We start from the raw sequence: 13992 nt of genomic DNA, 5'->3' as shown, positions 1-13992 counted from the left end.
CCAAGCTATGCCTGCCTACTTCATATGATACATGGAACAGTCCCTTTTCTACTGCTACACTGGCACTTTCCCCCATGTCTTCCCCTCTGCATCGATGACTCTATCAGCGCTGCCTCGTGCTCTCACAAGGAGCTTGAACAGTTCAACAACTTTACTAACACCTTTCACCCCAACTTCAAATTCACCTGGACCATCTCCGATTCCTCCATCTCCTTCCTGTTCCTCTCTGTCGCCACCTCTGGTGACTACCTCAAAATAGAGTCTACTTCAAGCTCACGACTCCCACAGCTACCCAGACTACACTGCCTCTCACCTACCTTCCTGCAAGAATACAATCGCCTACTTCCAGTTTCTGTGCTGTGTCTGCTCCCAAGATTGTACTCCAAAACATCCCAGATATCCTTTTATTTCAAGGACCACGATTTTCCCCCTTCGGGGGTTGAAAATGCTCTCAACCACATATCTTGCGTTTCACACACCTCTGCCCTCACATCCCTGCCTCCCCCCAAAAAAAAGCACAGAGGACAGAATCCACCTTGTCCTCACATGTCACCCCACCAACCTCAATATCCAAGAGATAGTAGACCTGAAACATCAGCTTTCCTGCTCCTCTGATGCTGCTTGGCCTGCTGTATTCATCCAGCTCTACACCTTATCTCCTATCCAACATATCATTCTCCGCCACTTCTGCCACCCTCAATCCAACCCCACCCCTTTCATAGGGGCCACATTTTGCACAACTCCCTCATTTGCTCCACACTCCCCACTAACCGCACCACCCTCAGCACCATTCCCCGTAACCACAGGAAGTGCTACACCTCCACCCTCACCTCCATTCAAAGCACCAAACAAACCTTCCACATCAGACTGAGGTTCACCTGCACATTTGTCAACATGGTCTATTGCATCCACTGCTCCCGACATGGCCTCCTCTACATCAGTGAGGCCAATCGGAGTCTCAGAGACTGCTTTGCAAAGCGCCTGAGCTCTGTTCACAAGAAAAAAACACCTTCCAGTCACAAACCATTTCAACTTCCCCTCCCACTCCCACTGTGACATGTCCATCTGGGGCGTCCTCCAGTGTCACAACAATACCACCTGGAAACTGAAGGAGCAGCACCTCATATTCCACCTTGGCAGCCTACAGCCCAATGGCCTAAAACGTGGATTTACTAGTTTCAAAATCTGCCCACCCCGGCCTCATCCAATGACCAACCTTCCCTCTTATCCCCGCCTCCTTGACCTGACACAGCCTGTTCTCTTCTCTCACCTACCCACCAGTCCCCACCACTGCCTACCTGCACTCACCCACCACCAACCTTGACCATCCCCACCCCCATCTCTATTTATTTCAGGATGCCCTCCCCCCCTCTCCATTTCTGAAGAAGGGTCCCAAACCGAAACGTCAACTTTCCTAGATAATAAAATGTGAGGCTGGATGAACACAGCAGGCCAAGCAGCATCTCAGGAGCACAAAAGCTGACGTTTCGGGCCTAAACCCTTCATCAGAGAGGGGGATGGGGAGAGGGAACTGGAATAAATAGGGAGAGAGGGGGAGGCGGACCGAAGATGGAGAGTAAAGAAGATGGGTGGAGAGAGTGTAGGTGGGGAGGTGGAGAGGGGATAGGTCAGTCCAGGGAAGACGGACAGGTCAAGGAGGTGGGATGAGGTTACTTTCCTGCTCCTCTGAAGCTGCTTGGCCTGATGTGTTCCTCCAGCTCTATACAATGTTATCTCATCGGGTATTGAGCGTTTGGGTGGCAAAAGGATGTGATCGACACTACTTGCATCGCAGCCCCAAATCATAAAATCTCCCGAATACGTTTGTTCAAGCTGCAATTTGAGCAAATTTCATAAAATAAACAACCAAGACAACTAATACTCCAGAAAAAGTTACGGTTTCTATCCGAGCCCAAGCACTGAAAGGGTTATTTATTTTCGTAGACGCGGTTAGACGGTCGCTCCGACTCCAACACAAGTTGGAATGTGACTGTCGAGACGCCGAGTCTGACGGTAGAAACGGGTGACCTGCACTGCGCATGCCCCCGATCGCGGCGCCGTCGCCTCCGGCTGCAGTGGGCCGCGCTGCGCAGGCGCGAGGGCTGCCGGTTTCGGCGGAGGACCGCGTCGGGCTCGATTCGTGGACTGAGGCCCGGGTCCCCGGAAACATGGGGAAGCGGGATAACCGAGTGGTGAGTACGGGCTTTGCGGTCTAAACCCGTTTCCGGGTCTCTAACTATCCGGCTCTGTGAGGGCCGCTGAGCCCCCCCTTGGGGGTTCGACCCGCTTTAAGCACCTTCAGTGGCTGACGTTTCTAACGCGGCGCAGGAAAAATTGATCTTTGGTGGCTGGTTAGCTGCTTTATGCTTGGCATCCCAGGTTGCTAAAGGAACCGAAGGTGTTGGTAACGGAAGGGCTTTCCGTAATCTTTCCCCTAGAATAGGGGAAGCGGGGAGGGATAGTGTACAGTTGTCGGAAAACTGGAAAATGGCAAATGTGTCTTATCCGAGAAGGGATCTGTAGATATTGCTGGTAATGATGGACTGATCAGTTCAACACCCGGTGGTGGATAAGGTTTTTGCAACCATGATTGGAAAATTAAAAATCAACAGGTACTTGAAAAGATTTGTGTCAATTTAGGAGAGCCAACGCACATTTATAAAAGTCATAACTGTGGGGCTGGATGAACACAGCAGGCCAGGCAGCATTTTAGGAGCACAAAAGCTGACGTTTCGGGCCTAGACCCTTCATCAGATATCTGATGCAAGGTCTAGACCCGAAACGTCAGCTTTTGTGCTCCTAAGATGCTGCTTGGCCTGCTGTGTTCATCCAGCCCCACAGTTTGTTATCTCAGATTCTCCAGCATCTGCAGTTCCCATTATTTCTTTATAAAAGTCAAAGTTTGATTGAATTGATTTTTTGAGGTAACAGAAAAGTTTGAAAAGAAAGAGTTGGGTGTTGTCAGTATGGACTTGAAATACGTAGAATATAGAACCTATACAGTGTGGAAGCAGGCTGATCAGCCCAACACTTCCATACCAACCCTCAGCATCCCATCCACTGTAACTCACCTAATCTACACATCCCTGAACATTATAGGGTAATTTAGCATAGCCAGTCCACCTAACCTACACATCTTTGGATTGTGGGAGGAAACCGGAGCACCCAGCGGGAAACCCATGCAGACACAGGGAGAATGTGCAAACTCCACACAGTCACCGAAGGCTGTGATTGAACCCGGACTCCTGGCACTGTGAGGCAACAGTGCTAACAACTGAGCCACTGTATGTTTGACAAAGACCTATATAAAATGAACTGATCAATAATATTCAGACTCACAGAATAATATGTAGATAATAGTACAGAAATAGTGCATTATGGTAAATTACAAGCACAAACAAAAACAATTTGCTGGAAAAGCTCATAGGCCTGGCAACATCTGTGGAGAAAATTTAGAATTAATGTTTTGGGTCCAGTGACCCTTTGTCAGACCCTATTGTTGTGGTAAATTGTTGTTTTACAGTCAAGCAGGAGGTATGACAGTGGTGTGTCTCAAGGCTCAATGCTGGGACCTGTGATGACTTTGATAAATTCATAGGCGTTGTAGAATGGAGTAAAATTCCAAGATTTATCAAGTATTCCCAAACTTGGACATGTGACTATGCCTGGGGATCATACTAATTAACTGAAGCGGAGCATAGGTGATCTAAAAGATAGGCAAATGACAGGTGGAGTATTGTAAAGCAAATTGTAAAATTTTGACAATATATGGAGAGATGGTAGTTCTCAATGGTGTGCAGGACGGAAGGCTCAATTTGCATGGGTCTTTGAAGATACCGGGTCATATTGTGAGAATATTTGGCAAAGAATATGGATCTTTTGCTTCTCAATTGGCGATATTAAGTGCAGAAGCAGGGAAGTTACGCTGTTAAAACCGATTCGGCCATTCAGGCTTGGATTGGTAAGTGATGAATGACATTCATGTGACTGAAGTGCCAGATAGCAACTATGCTCACCAAGGGAGAATATAACCATTTCTGTTTGAGATTCAAAAGCATTGTTGTTGAGTTATCCAGCCTTTGATATTGTAGGGGTTATCACTGGACATAGACCTAACTGAGGCACCCAGTCACATAAATATGTGGCTCCGAGACAAGGTCTGAAGATAATTCTTTGGAAAATTATTCACTTCCTGACTTCTCAAAGCCTATGCCGCATCTTCAAAGTACAATTCAGGAGTGTGAGAAAGTGCAGTAAATTCCCCATTAACCAGTAGCTGGTTAACTGCAATTCTCGTGCAGCCAGCTATTGACAGTTTCTGTTTGCCTCACACCCACCACCACCACCTTTTGATCAGACCTCGCTGATAGTAATTATCAGCAGTCCTAACCAAAACCAGCACTGTCATATTGCATGTGTGTGCCTAATACAAAGGTTTATTGTACATTTTCCTGGCTAACTTCTTTACCATATTGAAGACTATGAGTCATACGGCACAGACCCTCTGTCCAATCAGTCAATGCTGAACATAATCACAATCTAAACTAGTCCCACCTGCCTGCTCCTGGCCCATATCTTTCCAAACTTTACCTATTCTGGTATCTATCCAAATGTCTTTTAAATGTGGTAATTGCACCCATATACACCACTTCTGTAGGAAGTTCATTCCGCACACGAGCCACCCTCTGTGTTAAAAATTGCCTCATGTCTTTTTTTAAATCTCTCTCCTCAAAAATATGCTCCCTTGTCTTGAAATTCCCCATTCAAAGGAAAAGACACCTGCTGTTCACCTTATCTTGTGCCCCTCATGAGGTTACCCCTCAAGCTCCGACACTCCAGTTTTCAACAATATTTTCCTAACCTGTAGCTACTACCGCCTACGCTCTCAAAAGCTACAGATGTATGAGAACACGCCCCTCCTCGCCTTATCCAATTCACATTACCGTGACTCGAAACTGTATTACTGTTCATTTGATTCTGGGTCAAAATCCTGGACAACCCTCCCTGAAACACACTGAGTATTCCTACTTCACATCGAGTCTGGCAGTTCTGTAAGCCAGCTCACTACCACTTTCCTTCCTAAGGGTAATTAAGAATGGCCTGTAAATGCTGGTCTTGCTACCACCCCCTCATCCAAAGAAAATATAAAGAGAAAACAAAATTCCTGTTTCAAGTCCAATGTTGAATGACTTGTATTTTGAGTGACCCAAATGCTGGTCTGCGAAGGTGTTTAGCTACATCTTTACCCCTCATCTTCAACACTCACTCATCACTACAGATCTTTAATTTTCCCTATATTTACTGATGCATCATGTATGTGGATCATTGTGGCCATGGTCTCGAACTACAACTGCCCTGATGTGCTGTGGTCATGTAAAACGACTGTGGCAACTAAGAATGAATCTGTTTGCTGAATACATACAACGGGAAATGTTAACAGCTACAAGTCGGAGATTTGGCTCTTCTTTAAACTGTTGGGCCATGTGCGTTGCTGCTTGTTTTTCTGTAACACTTTGATTCACCTTAATGTTCTCGTCATTGGTATATGCACCACTAATGATCTCACAACATTATAGTAAGAAATGCTAGAATTTAGTCCACAACTGTGAAGAAAAGGGTACCTTGCAGCTCACTACTCTATTGATATTGAAGGAAACATGACTAACTGTGATTGAGATTGTTTAGATCAATTTTTCTGAAATTGGAAACAACAAATTTAAAGTAAACAGATACTTTTGAAGCTTGCCATTCTAGCTGCAGATGAATCCCGGACCTGTCACTAGCACTGGTGACTCTCATCCATCAGAGCAGATGGGTAAACCTATTCCAAAAGTCTTAATGTTTCCAATGGAATTTTTTTTATTGACACTGTTGCTTAAGTAATCTTTTTCCTATGAGAGGAAAACCTGAAAGGTAAGTGGATTATAAAAATGCCTCTTTAAACACTAAACCGTCAGCATAAATAAATAGTCAGAGTCATCTCATTTTGTACAACCAGATGGCTTGGTGGCAGTAGCTTTGTTTTGCTATTTAATACTTACAGAGACAAATATTTGCAAATTCTTGGTGCCATTGTCTATAAGTCTTTCTCACGTTTTTAGGCCTTTGTTAATCCAGTGGCTCTTGCAAGAGCTCGAGGCCCTGCACCGTCTTCAGGACCTTCTATACAAGATTACTTGAGTCGACCAAGACCTACTTGGTAAGAAGGATAGGAATTAATTCCACTTTTTCCTTGTTTGAATTTTGTCTTACTTTTTTTGTTGTCTTGAGGAGTGATCAGTTCATGATGCTCTTCATCACCTAGCAATGCTTCAATATCAAAGGAACATAAGAGCAGACCATCAAGTCGTAGCTATTTGTGCAGAAACTTGCCAAACTGTTAATGTACTTTTGTTACCAAATATTTATTTTTAAAATTTGTAAACTTATCAATTGATTTGCAACAAAGTGCTAAGAGTTTAAATTATTCCTGAACCATAAACTATTTGCAATAAGAAAACAAAATTGATTCTGGTTTAACCTTTCTTGCAGTCGTTCTGTCTTTCTAAAATGGATACTTGGTCTTTACAGTTGAATGTATTGACTTTCATCAACTAATGCTAAGCAACTTCATTGTGAATTCCACGTCATACCTCAAGGGGACACTGTGCACCTAAGGAGCTGCTGCTAGAATTGCTCATTTATTCCATTATAACTTGTGTTGTTAAATATGTAAAAACCTTGCCTGATTTACATCAGCCATTTGCTGTTTCAATGTGTCATACACATTTTTTGGTAAACATCTTGATTTTTAAAAGGCAGTGATGACTTTGCACTGTATTTTGAGTTATTGTCGTTTAGCTAATGTGTCTGCACCAGTGCAGAGGGGAAAGAATTGGGGCTATGGTTTTTTTTATTTGGTGTGACGATTGTGATATGTCTTTAGTATTGGTGGAGAGTTCATGTAGCATGAAGACTCTTACCAGGATCCATGTCAGTTCCTGAGATGAAGGCAATCAAATGAATGAGACTTAAAGTTAACATTATCATTTGGAGAGTTAGGAATGTCAAATTTGAATTCCATGATTTTGTGCTTATTCATCGTGCCTGTTATCATTTTAAGAAGTTTTGTTTTTACCTAATCTGTGAAAGATTGTGGAATGTTTGTGGTGTGGAGTTAAAGTCCAAAGGCCACTTCATTCAAAGTGCACCCTTTATTGAACATAGAAGTTGATCTGAAAAATATTGCAGGATATTTACAACTGAAAACCCATCACTTTTCTGTGTCCTGATTTCCCAGATTTAACAGCATTTGATGGTCTGAAAACTAACTTATCCTATTCATTTGCTGTGGAACTGACCGAGAAGTAAAGGAATTACAGCCCACACAAAAAACATTTATTCCTTCAAGCCTGCTTTATCATTCAGATTGATCACAACTGTTGAGAACCAGCTTCACTGTCTTATCCCCACATTCCTGAATATATTTATTCAACTAAACAACTGATTTTTGATTTTTTTTGGTACCAACTGCTGTTTGTAGAAGTGTTCCAATTTTTTAATATGCTATATGGAAAAGTGTACTGTAATTCCACTCCTGGAATTTCTGGCTTTATTTTTTAGTTTATGCCTCCAGTACTAGATTACTACAATGATATAGTTTCTCTTATCTATTTCTATATGCTTTTAATATCTTGAAGCCTTCAATCATACTATCTCTTCACCTTCTAACTTCCTGAGAATAGAACCTGAATTTGTGTAATCATCCCTTGCAATGTTGCCTTTAGAGTGCAAAAATCATCTCGCTATAACTAACAGCACTTAGTGCTGTGCAGAGACTGAGTCCTTCAGGGTTTTTGTGCCAGAAAGAAATCACATTCTTTAACTTGTTTAAAAATATCATCAACATTGCATCATCTGTAGAGAGATGCATATTTTAAGTAATGGTGTAGACTTTTCTCCCCATTTATCTGATAGCAATCTATACTCTTTTTAAGATGCTTTGTTGCAGAGGGATCTGGGTGTCTAAGAATGAGTCGCAGAAAGCTAGTAAGCGAATACAGCAGATAATACCCTCCACGGTTCTGAAGGAGATGGCTGAAGAAATAGTGGAGGCATTAGTGGTAATCTTTCAGGAATCACTGGAATCAGGGAGAGTCCCAGAGGACTGGAAAATTGCTAATGTAACCCCCTGTTTAAGAAGGGAGTAAGGCAAAAGCTGGGAAATTACAGACTGATTTGTTGGTAAGATTTTGGAGTCCATTGTGAAAGATAAGATTTCTGAATACTTGGAAGTGCATGGAAAAATAGGACAAAGTCAGCATGGGATCATCAAGGGGAGGTCATGCCTAACAAATCTGTTAGAATTCTTTGAGGAGGTAACTAGCAAGTTAGAACAAGGAGAGCCAATGGATGTTATCTACCTGGACCTCCAGAAGCCCTTTAACAAGGTGCCGCACGGGAGGCTGCTGAGTGAGAAAAGGGCCCGTGGTGTTAGAGGCAAGATGCTAGCATCGATAGAAGGTTGGCTGTCTGGCACAAGCAGAGAGTGGGGATGAAAGGGTCTTTCTCAGAATGACAGCCGGCCTCAACTAGGGTTCCACAAGGGTAAGTGTTGTGATCACAACTTTTTATTTTACACATTAATGATCTAGATGAAGGAACCGGGGGCATTCTGGCTAAGTTAACAGATGATATAAAAATAGGTAGAGGGTAGGTAGTACAAAGGAGGCGGGGAGGCTGTCGAAGGATTTAGATAGGTTTAGAAGAGTGTACAAAGAAGTGGCAGATGGAATACAACATGAGAAAGTCTGAGGTCGTGCACTTGGATAGAAAGAAAAGAGGCATGGACTATTTTCTAAATTAGGAGAAAATTCACAAATCTCAAGCGCAAGGGGACTTGGGAGTTCTAGTCCAGGATTCTCTCAAGGTAAACTTGTAAGTTGAGTCAGTAGTTAGTAAAGCAAATGCAATGTTGGCATTTATTTTGAGAGGACTAGAGTATAAAAGCAGAGATGTACCTCTGAGACTTTTAGAAAGCTCTGGTCAGACCACATTTTGAGTATTTTGAGCAATTTTGGGCCCCATACCTCAGGAATGATGTACTAGCCCTGGAACAGGCCCAGAGGAAATTCACTAGAATGATCCCAGGAATGAAAAGCTTAACATGTGAGGAACGTTTGAGTAATCTGGGCCCATACTTGGTGGAATTTAGAAGGATGAGGAGGTATCTAATTGAAACTTATAGAATACTGATTTGGCTTGAGCAGAGTGGACTTTGGGAAGATGTTTCCATTGGTAGGAGAGAATAGAACCCAAGGGCATAGCCTTCGAATAAAGAAAAGACCTTTTAGAATGGACGTAAGGAGAAACTTCTTCAGCCAGGGTGTGAACCTATGGAATTCATTATCACAAAAAACTGGGAAGGCCAGGTTATTGGGTATATTTAAGACAGAGAGCAAGAGCGAGATTCTCCTTAACAGCCATGATTGAATGGAGGAAACAGACTCAATGGACCAAATGGCCTAATTTCTGCTCCTGTGTCTTGTGGTAATGGGGTTGGGGAATGCAAATTAAATTTTGGGATTTATTGCTAAAGGAATTAAGTAAAAATTATGAAAAGTATTGTTGTAATACAAGGCATGGTGAGATTGCATCTGGAGTGCTACTTAGTTTTGATCCCTTTACTTATGGATGGATGTAATTGCATTGGAGACCATTCAGAGGAAGTTCACCGGATTAATTCCAGCGATGAAATGCTTATTTTTTGAGGAGAGATTGAACAGTTTTAGGCTTATACTTGCCAGAGTCTCCAAGCATGGAAAGAAATCTAATTTGAAATATATAAGATACTAGAAGGAATTGACAGGATAGATGTAAAGTAGATGTCTTCCTTTTTGAGGCATCTAGAATAAGAGCCCATTCTTTTAGGCTAAAGGGTGGCAGATTTAAAACGGATGAGGAGGACATGCATTCTCGAAGGACTGAATCTGTGGAATTTGCTGTCCGTGTATGCAGTGGACACAGGAACAAAAAATAGATTTAAGGGAGAGATTGAATTTTTAATTAGTTACTTGTTAAAGGGTTATGGGTGTGGGCAGGAAATTGGAGTTGAGGCCAAGATGAGATCAATCATGATCGTATCAAATGGCAGGGCAGTCTCAAGGGGCTAACTCACCTGCTCCTAGTTCTTATTCATGCATGCATTCTTGAACAGTAATACGTTGTGACTCTTGATTTTGTTCATTATTTTAAAATCACTGTTATCTATGTTTGCCCTATTGTTGTGAATGTTATAGCCCACCTGAAATTGATCTCCATCTATGACACCAGACTTATTTCTCCACTTCCATGAACATGCAAATTTAGTGCTCTTCATTTCTAAATTTCTTTTATACAGAATATTTTCATCCAACGTTTCCCCTCAAGCACCTCATTTTTTTATTTTGGAGTATCAGCAGTCTGTAAGAGAAACATCCCAGCTATGCCAACGGCTAACCTTACAGCATGGTCCTCCTGCAAGGATGACTGGTTAGCAATCGAGATTCCAATTGCTTCTTTCACACACTCCCTCTTTGGACAAATGAGCCAACTTTAAAATGTCTACTTGTCAGCTGATGTAGCATCACTGTGATTTGGACAAGAAGCCGCCTTGTCTGTGCCTGAGCTATTCAATTCATGAAATTGCTGAGCCATCAGCAAAACATTGTTTTTACAATACAATGAAGTGACTCTTGGAATATCAACTCAACTTGGAAGAAATATTTATGGCTAATATTGGAGTATTCACTGTCATATGATATGTCATGCCTTATGTGGCCTACACAGCAATTATAAATGACACTATTTCCATTTTTCAGATTCCAGACATTTTTTGTTCACTCGGGATGTGGGAATCACTGGATGGCTGACATTTATTGTCCGACTGTAGTTGCCCTTGAGAAGGTGGTAGTGAACTGCCATGTTGAACCTTCATCTGTTAAACTAAAAGGAATTTTTATTTGAAAGATAATTTTGGCACTTCCCTTCTCTTAAATTAGCATGACTTGATTGCTGCCATGTGTACACATCCAAAGTAGAAACAAAGTGCTGGAGACATTCAGCAGAACCTGTAATGTCTGTTGAGAGTGATATAGCATTAACATTTCGAGTCTAATATGACTTCTTTGGAACCCAAAGTTCCCAGGTTCCAAAGAAGAGTAATATTGGATTTGGAACATTAACTTTGTTTCCTTCTCCACAGATACTGCCAGGCTTGATGTTTCTCCACAACTTTATTATTTTGGATCATCAGCATGTGCAGCACTTTGCTTTTCAGTTTACACGCAAAATTCTAATTCGATCTATTTTCAGGCCAGATTAATCAATAATAATGTGAAAATGAGAAATTGAAAGAAGTTAGTATAATTTAAGAGAAGGTACTCCAAATTAATCATGTGAGTGTTAGTAAATTCCTTGAACAGATGAGCTGCATCCTAGAGGATTGAATGAGATGGCTGGGGGGATAGTGGGTGCATTGGAAATCCATGGTAGTTTGTGTCTGTTTTGATTCTGGAAATATTCCTGCAGATTGGAAAGAAACAAATATATCCCACTATTTAAGTGAGAGAGAAAGTAAACAAAACTAAAAACCTATTTATTTTCTAACATTTTGATGGGTAACTTTGATATCTATTGTAAAAGATGTAATAACTGGACAAAAAATGTATGTTTGGTCAGTGTCAACATAGATTTACCAAAGGGAAATCATGTTTGACAAACCTGTTGTGCTTCAAGGTGCTACTTGTCTCTTTGATAAAGGAGAACTAATAGCTGTGATGTGGCTGGATTTGAGAAGGCTCCGAATGAGGACCCAAACAGGAGCTTAGTAAACAAAATGAGAGCATATAAGATGGGGGAGGATATGGTGTGGTACATTAAGAGTAAAAATAAATGGGCCATTCTTAGGATGGCAAATTGTTACTAGTGTAACACTCAGTGCTTGACCACAACTGTTAATAATCTATAGAAATGATTTGGATGTGGGGACGTATGCAGTCTTGTGGTAAAGACTGTAAGAAATAGGTACATAAGTAGGCCATTGGGCTCCTTGAACCTGCTCCACCATTCAAATTGATCACACTTGATCCGTCATTCCGTGCATTCACTTTCCTGCCCTTTCCCCATAATTTTTGATCAAGAATCTATCCAGCTCAGCTTCGGATATACACAAGGATTCTGTGTCCGCCGCTGTCTGAGGTAAAGAGTTCCAAAGACACACAAACCTCAGATGAATTCCTCCTCATCTCGGTCTTAAATTGGCACCTCTTCATTCTGAGACTACGCCCTCTGGTCCTAGAAACTCCCATGAAGGAGAACATCATCTCAGCATTGGCCCTGTCAAGCCCTTAAGAATCTTGTGTGTTTCAATCAGATCATCTCTCATTCTTCTAAATTCCAATGAGTAAATCCTTCCATTACCAAGGATCATCCTAGTTTATCATCTCTGAACTGCCTTCAATGAAACGTGCATGGAGGTGTAGTGAAAATTGGTCTTACATGCTTTACAGGCAGATCTCATCAGGCTAACAAAACAAAGTTACAAACAATACAATGTTACAGCTGCAAGAAAGGTGCTAAGAGATCAACATTAATTTTAAGAAGTCCATTCAGAAGTTTGATAACAGTGGGAAAGAAGCGCTTGAATCTGTTCATATGTGTATACAAACTTTTATATCTTCTGCCCTCTGATATGATGGATTAGAAAAGATGTGTCCTCTTGTGGGAAAACCTAAAGTTAGTATTCACTATTTAAAATTAAAGGGTTGCCCATTTAAGACAGATATAATTCCTTTCTCAATATTTAGAACACATTTCCTGAAAAGGCAGTAACAGCAGAATCTTTGGACATTTTTAATACAGACTTAAATTCTCGATGAACGGCGATGTGAGGCTGCCTGGGTGGGTGGGAATGTAGAGTAATCAGATCTGCTGTGATCTTATTAAACAGCAGAGTAATCTCTAGGGTAAGTTCCTTCTAATTCATGTGTTCATATGTTGGGTAATCTGCTATTTGTTTAGAAAATACCTAATTCAAATGTGCTGTTTTATCAGTCCAGAGTAACTGTATTGCTGCAGCAGAATTGGATAAAACAAATTGCATAACTAACAAATTTCATATTTATTCCAGTTAAATTATAAACCTGCCCAACGTTTTCCTGGGATGGCAGTAATTGGAGTTTGTGTGCTTTAGTTAGAATGGTTACACTTCTGTTTCTCCATTTGGTTGTACGTAAGCATTGCATAATGTGAGCTGCCCTCTATGAAGGTGCTAAATTTAAAGAACGTGCTCTGATTCTCATTGACTTAATATAAATATTTGTTGGCATTGCTTTTGAAAGTGTCTGAATGTGATCAATGAAATAAGATTCATGATCTGTTTTGTATTCTTCCAGGGAAGAATTAAAAGAGCAGCTAGAGAAGAAAAAGAAAGGCTCAAAAGCTCTTGCAGATTTTGAAGAGAAAATGAATGAGGTTTGTTACACTTTGACTTCATAGCAACTCAAATGGCTTGCTGATAATTGAGCAGAGATAGTAGGAACTGCCGATGCTGGAGAATTTGAGATAACACAGTATAGAGCTGGATGAACACAGGCCGAGCAGGAAAGCTGACGTTTCGGGTCAAGACCCTTCTTTAGAAATGGGGGAGGGGTAGGGGATTCTGAAATAAATAGGGAGGGGGGGGTAAGCGGATAGAAGATGGATAAAAGAGAAGATGGGTGGAGAGGAGATAGACCAGTCAAGGAGGCGAGGTTGGAGCCAGTGAAGGTGAATGTAGGTGGGGAGTTAGGGAGGGGATAGGTCGGTGCAGGGAGGACGGACAGGTCAAGGAGGTAGGATGAGGTTGGTGGGCTAGAGATGGAGGTGGGACTTGAGGTGGGAGGAATGGTTAGGGAGGCGGAGCCTAGCTGGGCTGGTTTTGGGATGCAGTCGGGGGAGGGGAGATTTCGAAGCTTGTGAAGCCCACATCAATAC

At 41.8% G+C, this 13992-nt stretch overlaps 1 protein-coding gene across 1 annotated transcript in view; it reads left to right on the top strand.

The window, feature by feature from the left end:
* Positions 1-2051: 2051 nt before the first annotated feature.
* fam133b (family with sequence similarity 133 member B) overlaps positions 2052-13992 on the top strand; it is a 41124-nt gene continuing 29183 nt past the window's right edge. Inside the window, exons 1-3 of the mRNA XM_048520378.2 lie at positions 2052-2192; positions 6102-6199; positions 13413-13491. Of these exons, the coding sequence (XP_048376335.1) occupies positions 2169-2192; positions 6102-6199; positions 13413-13491 (201 nt within the window). The 5' untranslated portion in view covers positions 2052-2168. The remainder of the gene's footprint in view (positions 2193-6101; positions 6200-13412; positions 13492-13992) is intronic.

This window comes from Stegostoma tigrinum, chromosome 2 (genome assembly GCF_030684315.1).
Source record: "Stegostoma tigrinum isolate sSteTig4 chromosome 2, sSteTig4.hap1, whole genome shotgun sequence".
Lineage (NCBI taxonomy): Eukaryota > Metazoa > Chordata > Chondrichthyes > Orectolobiformes > Stegostomatidae > Stegostoma > Stegostoma tigrinum.
Note: the sequence above shows the minus strand (reverse complement) of the source record. Positions and strands in the feature narration are given on the sequence as shown.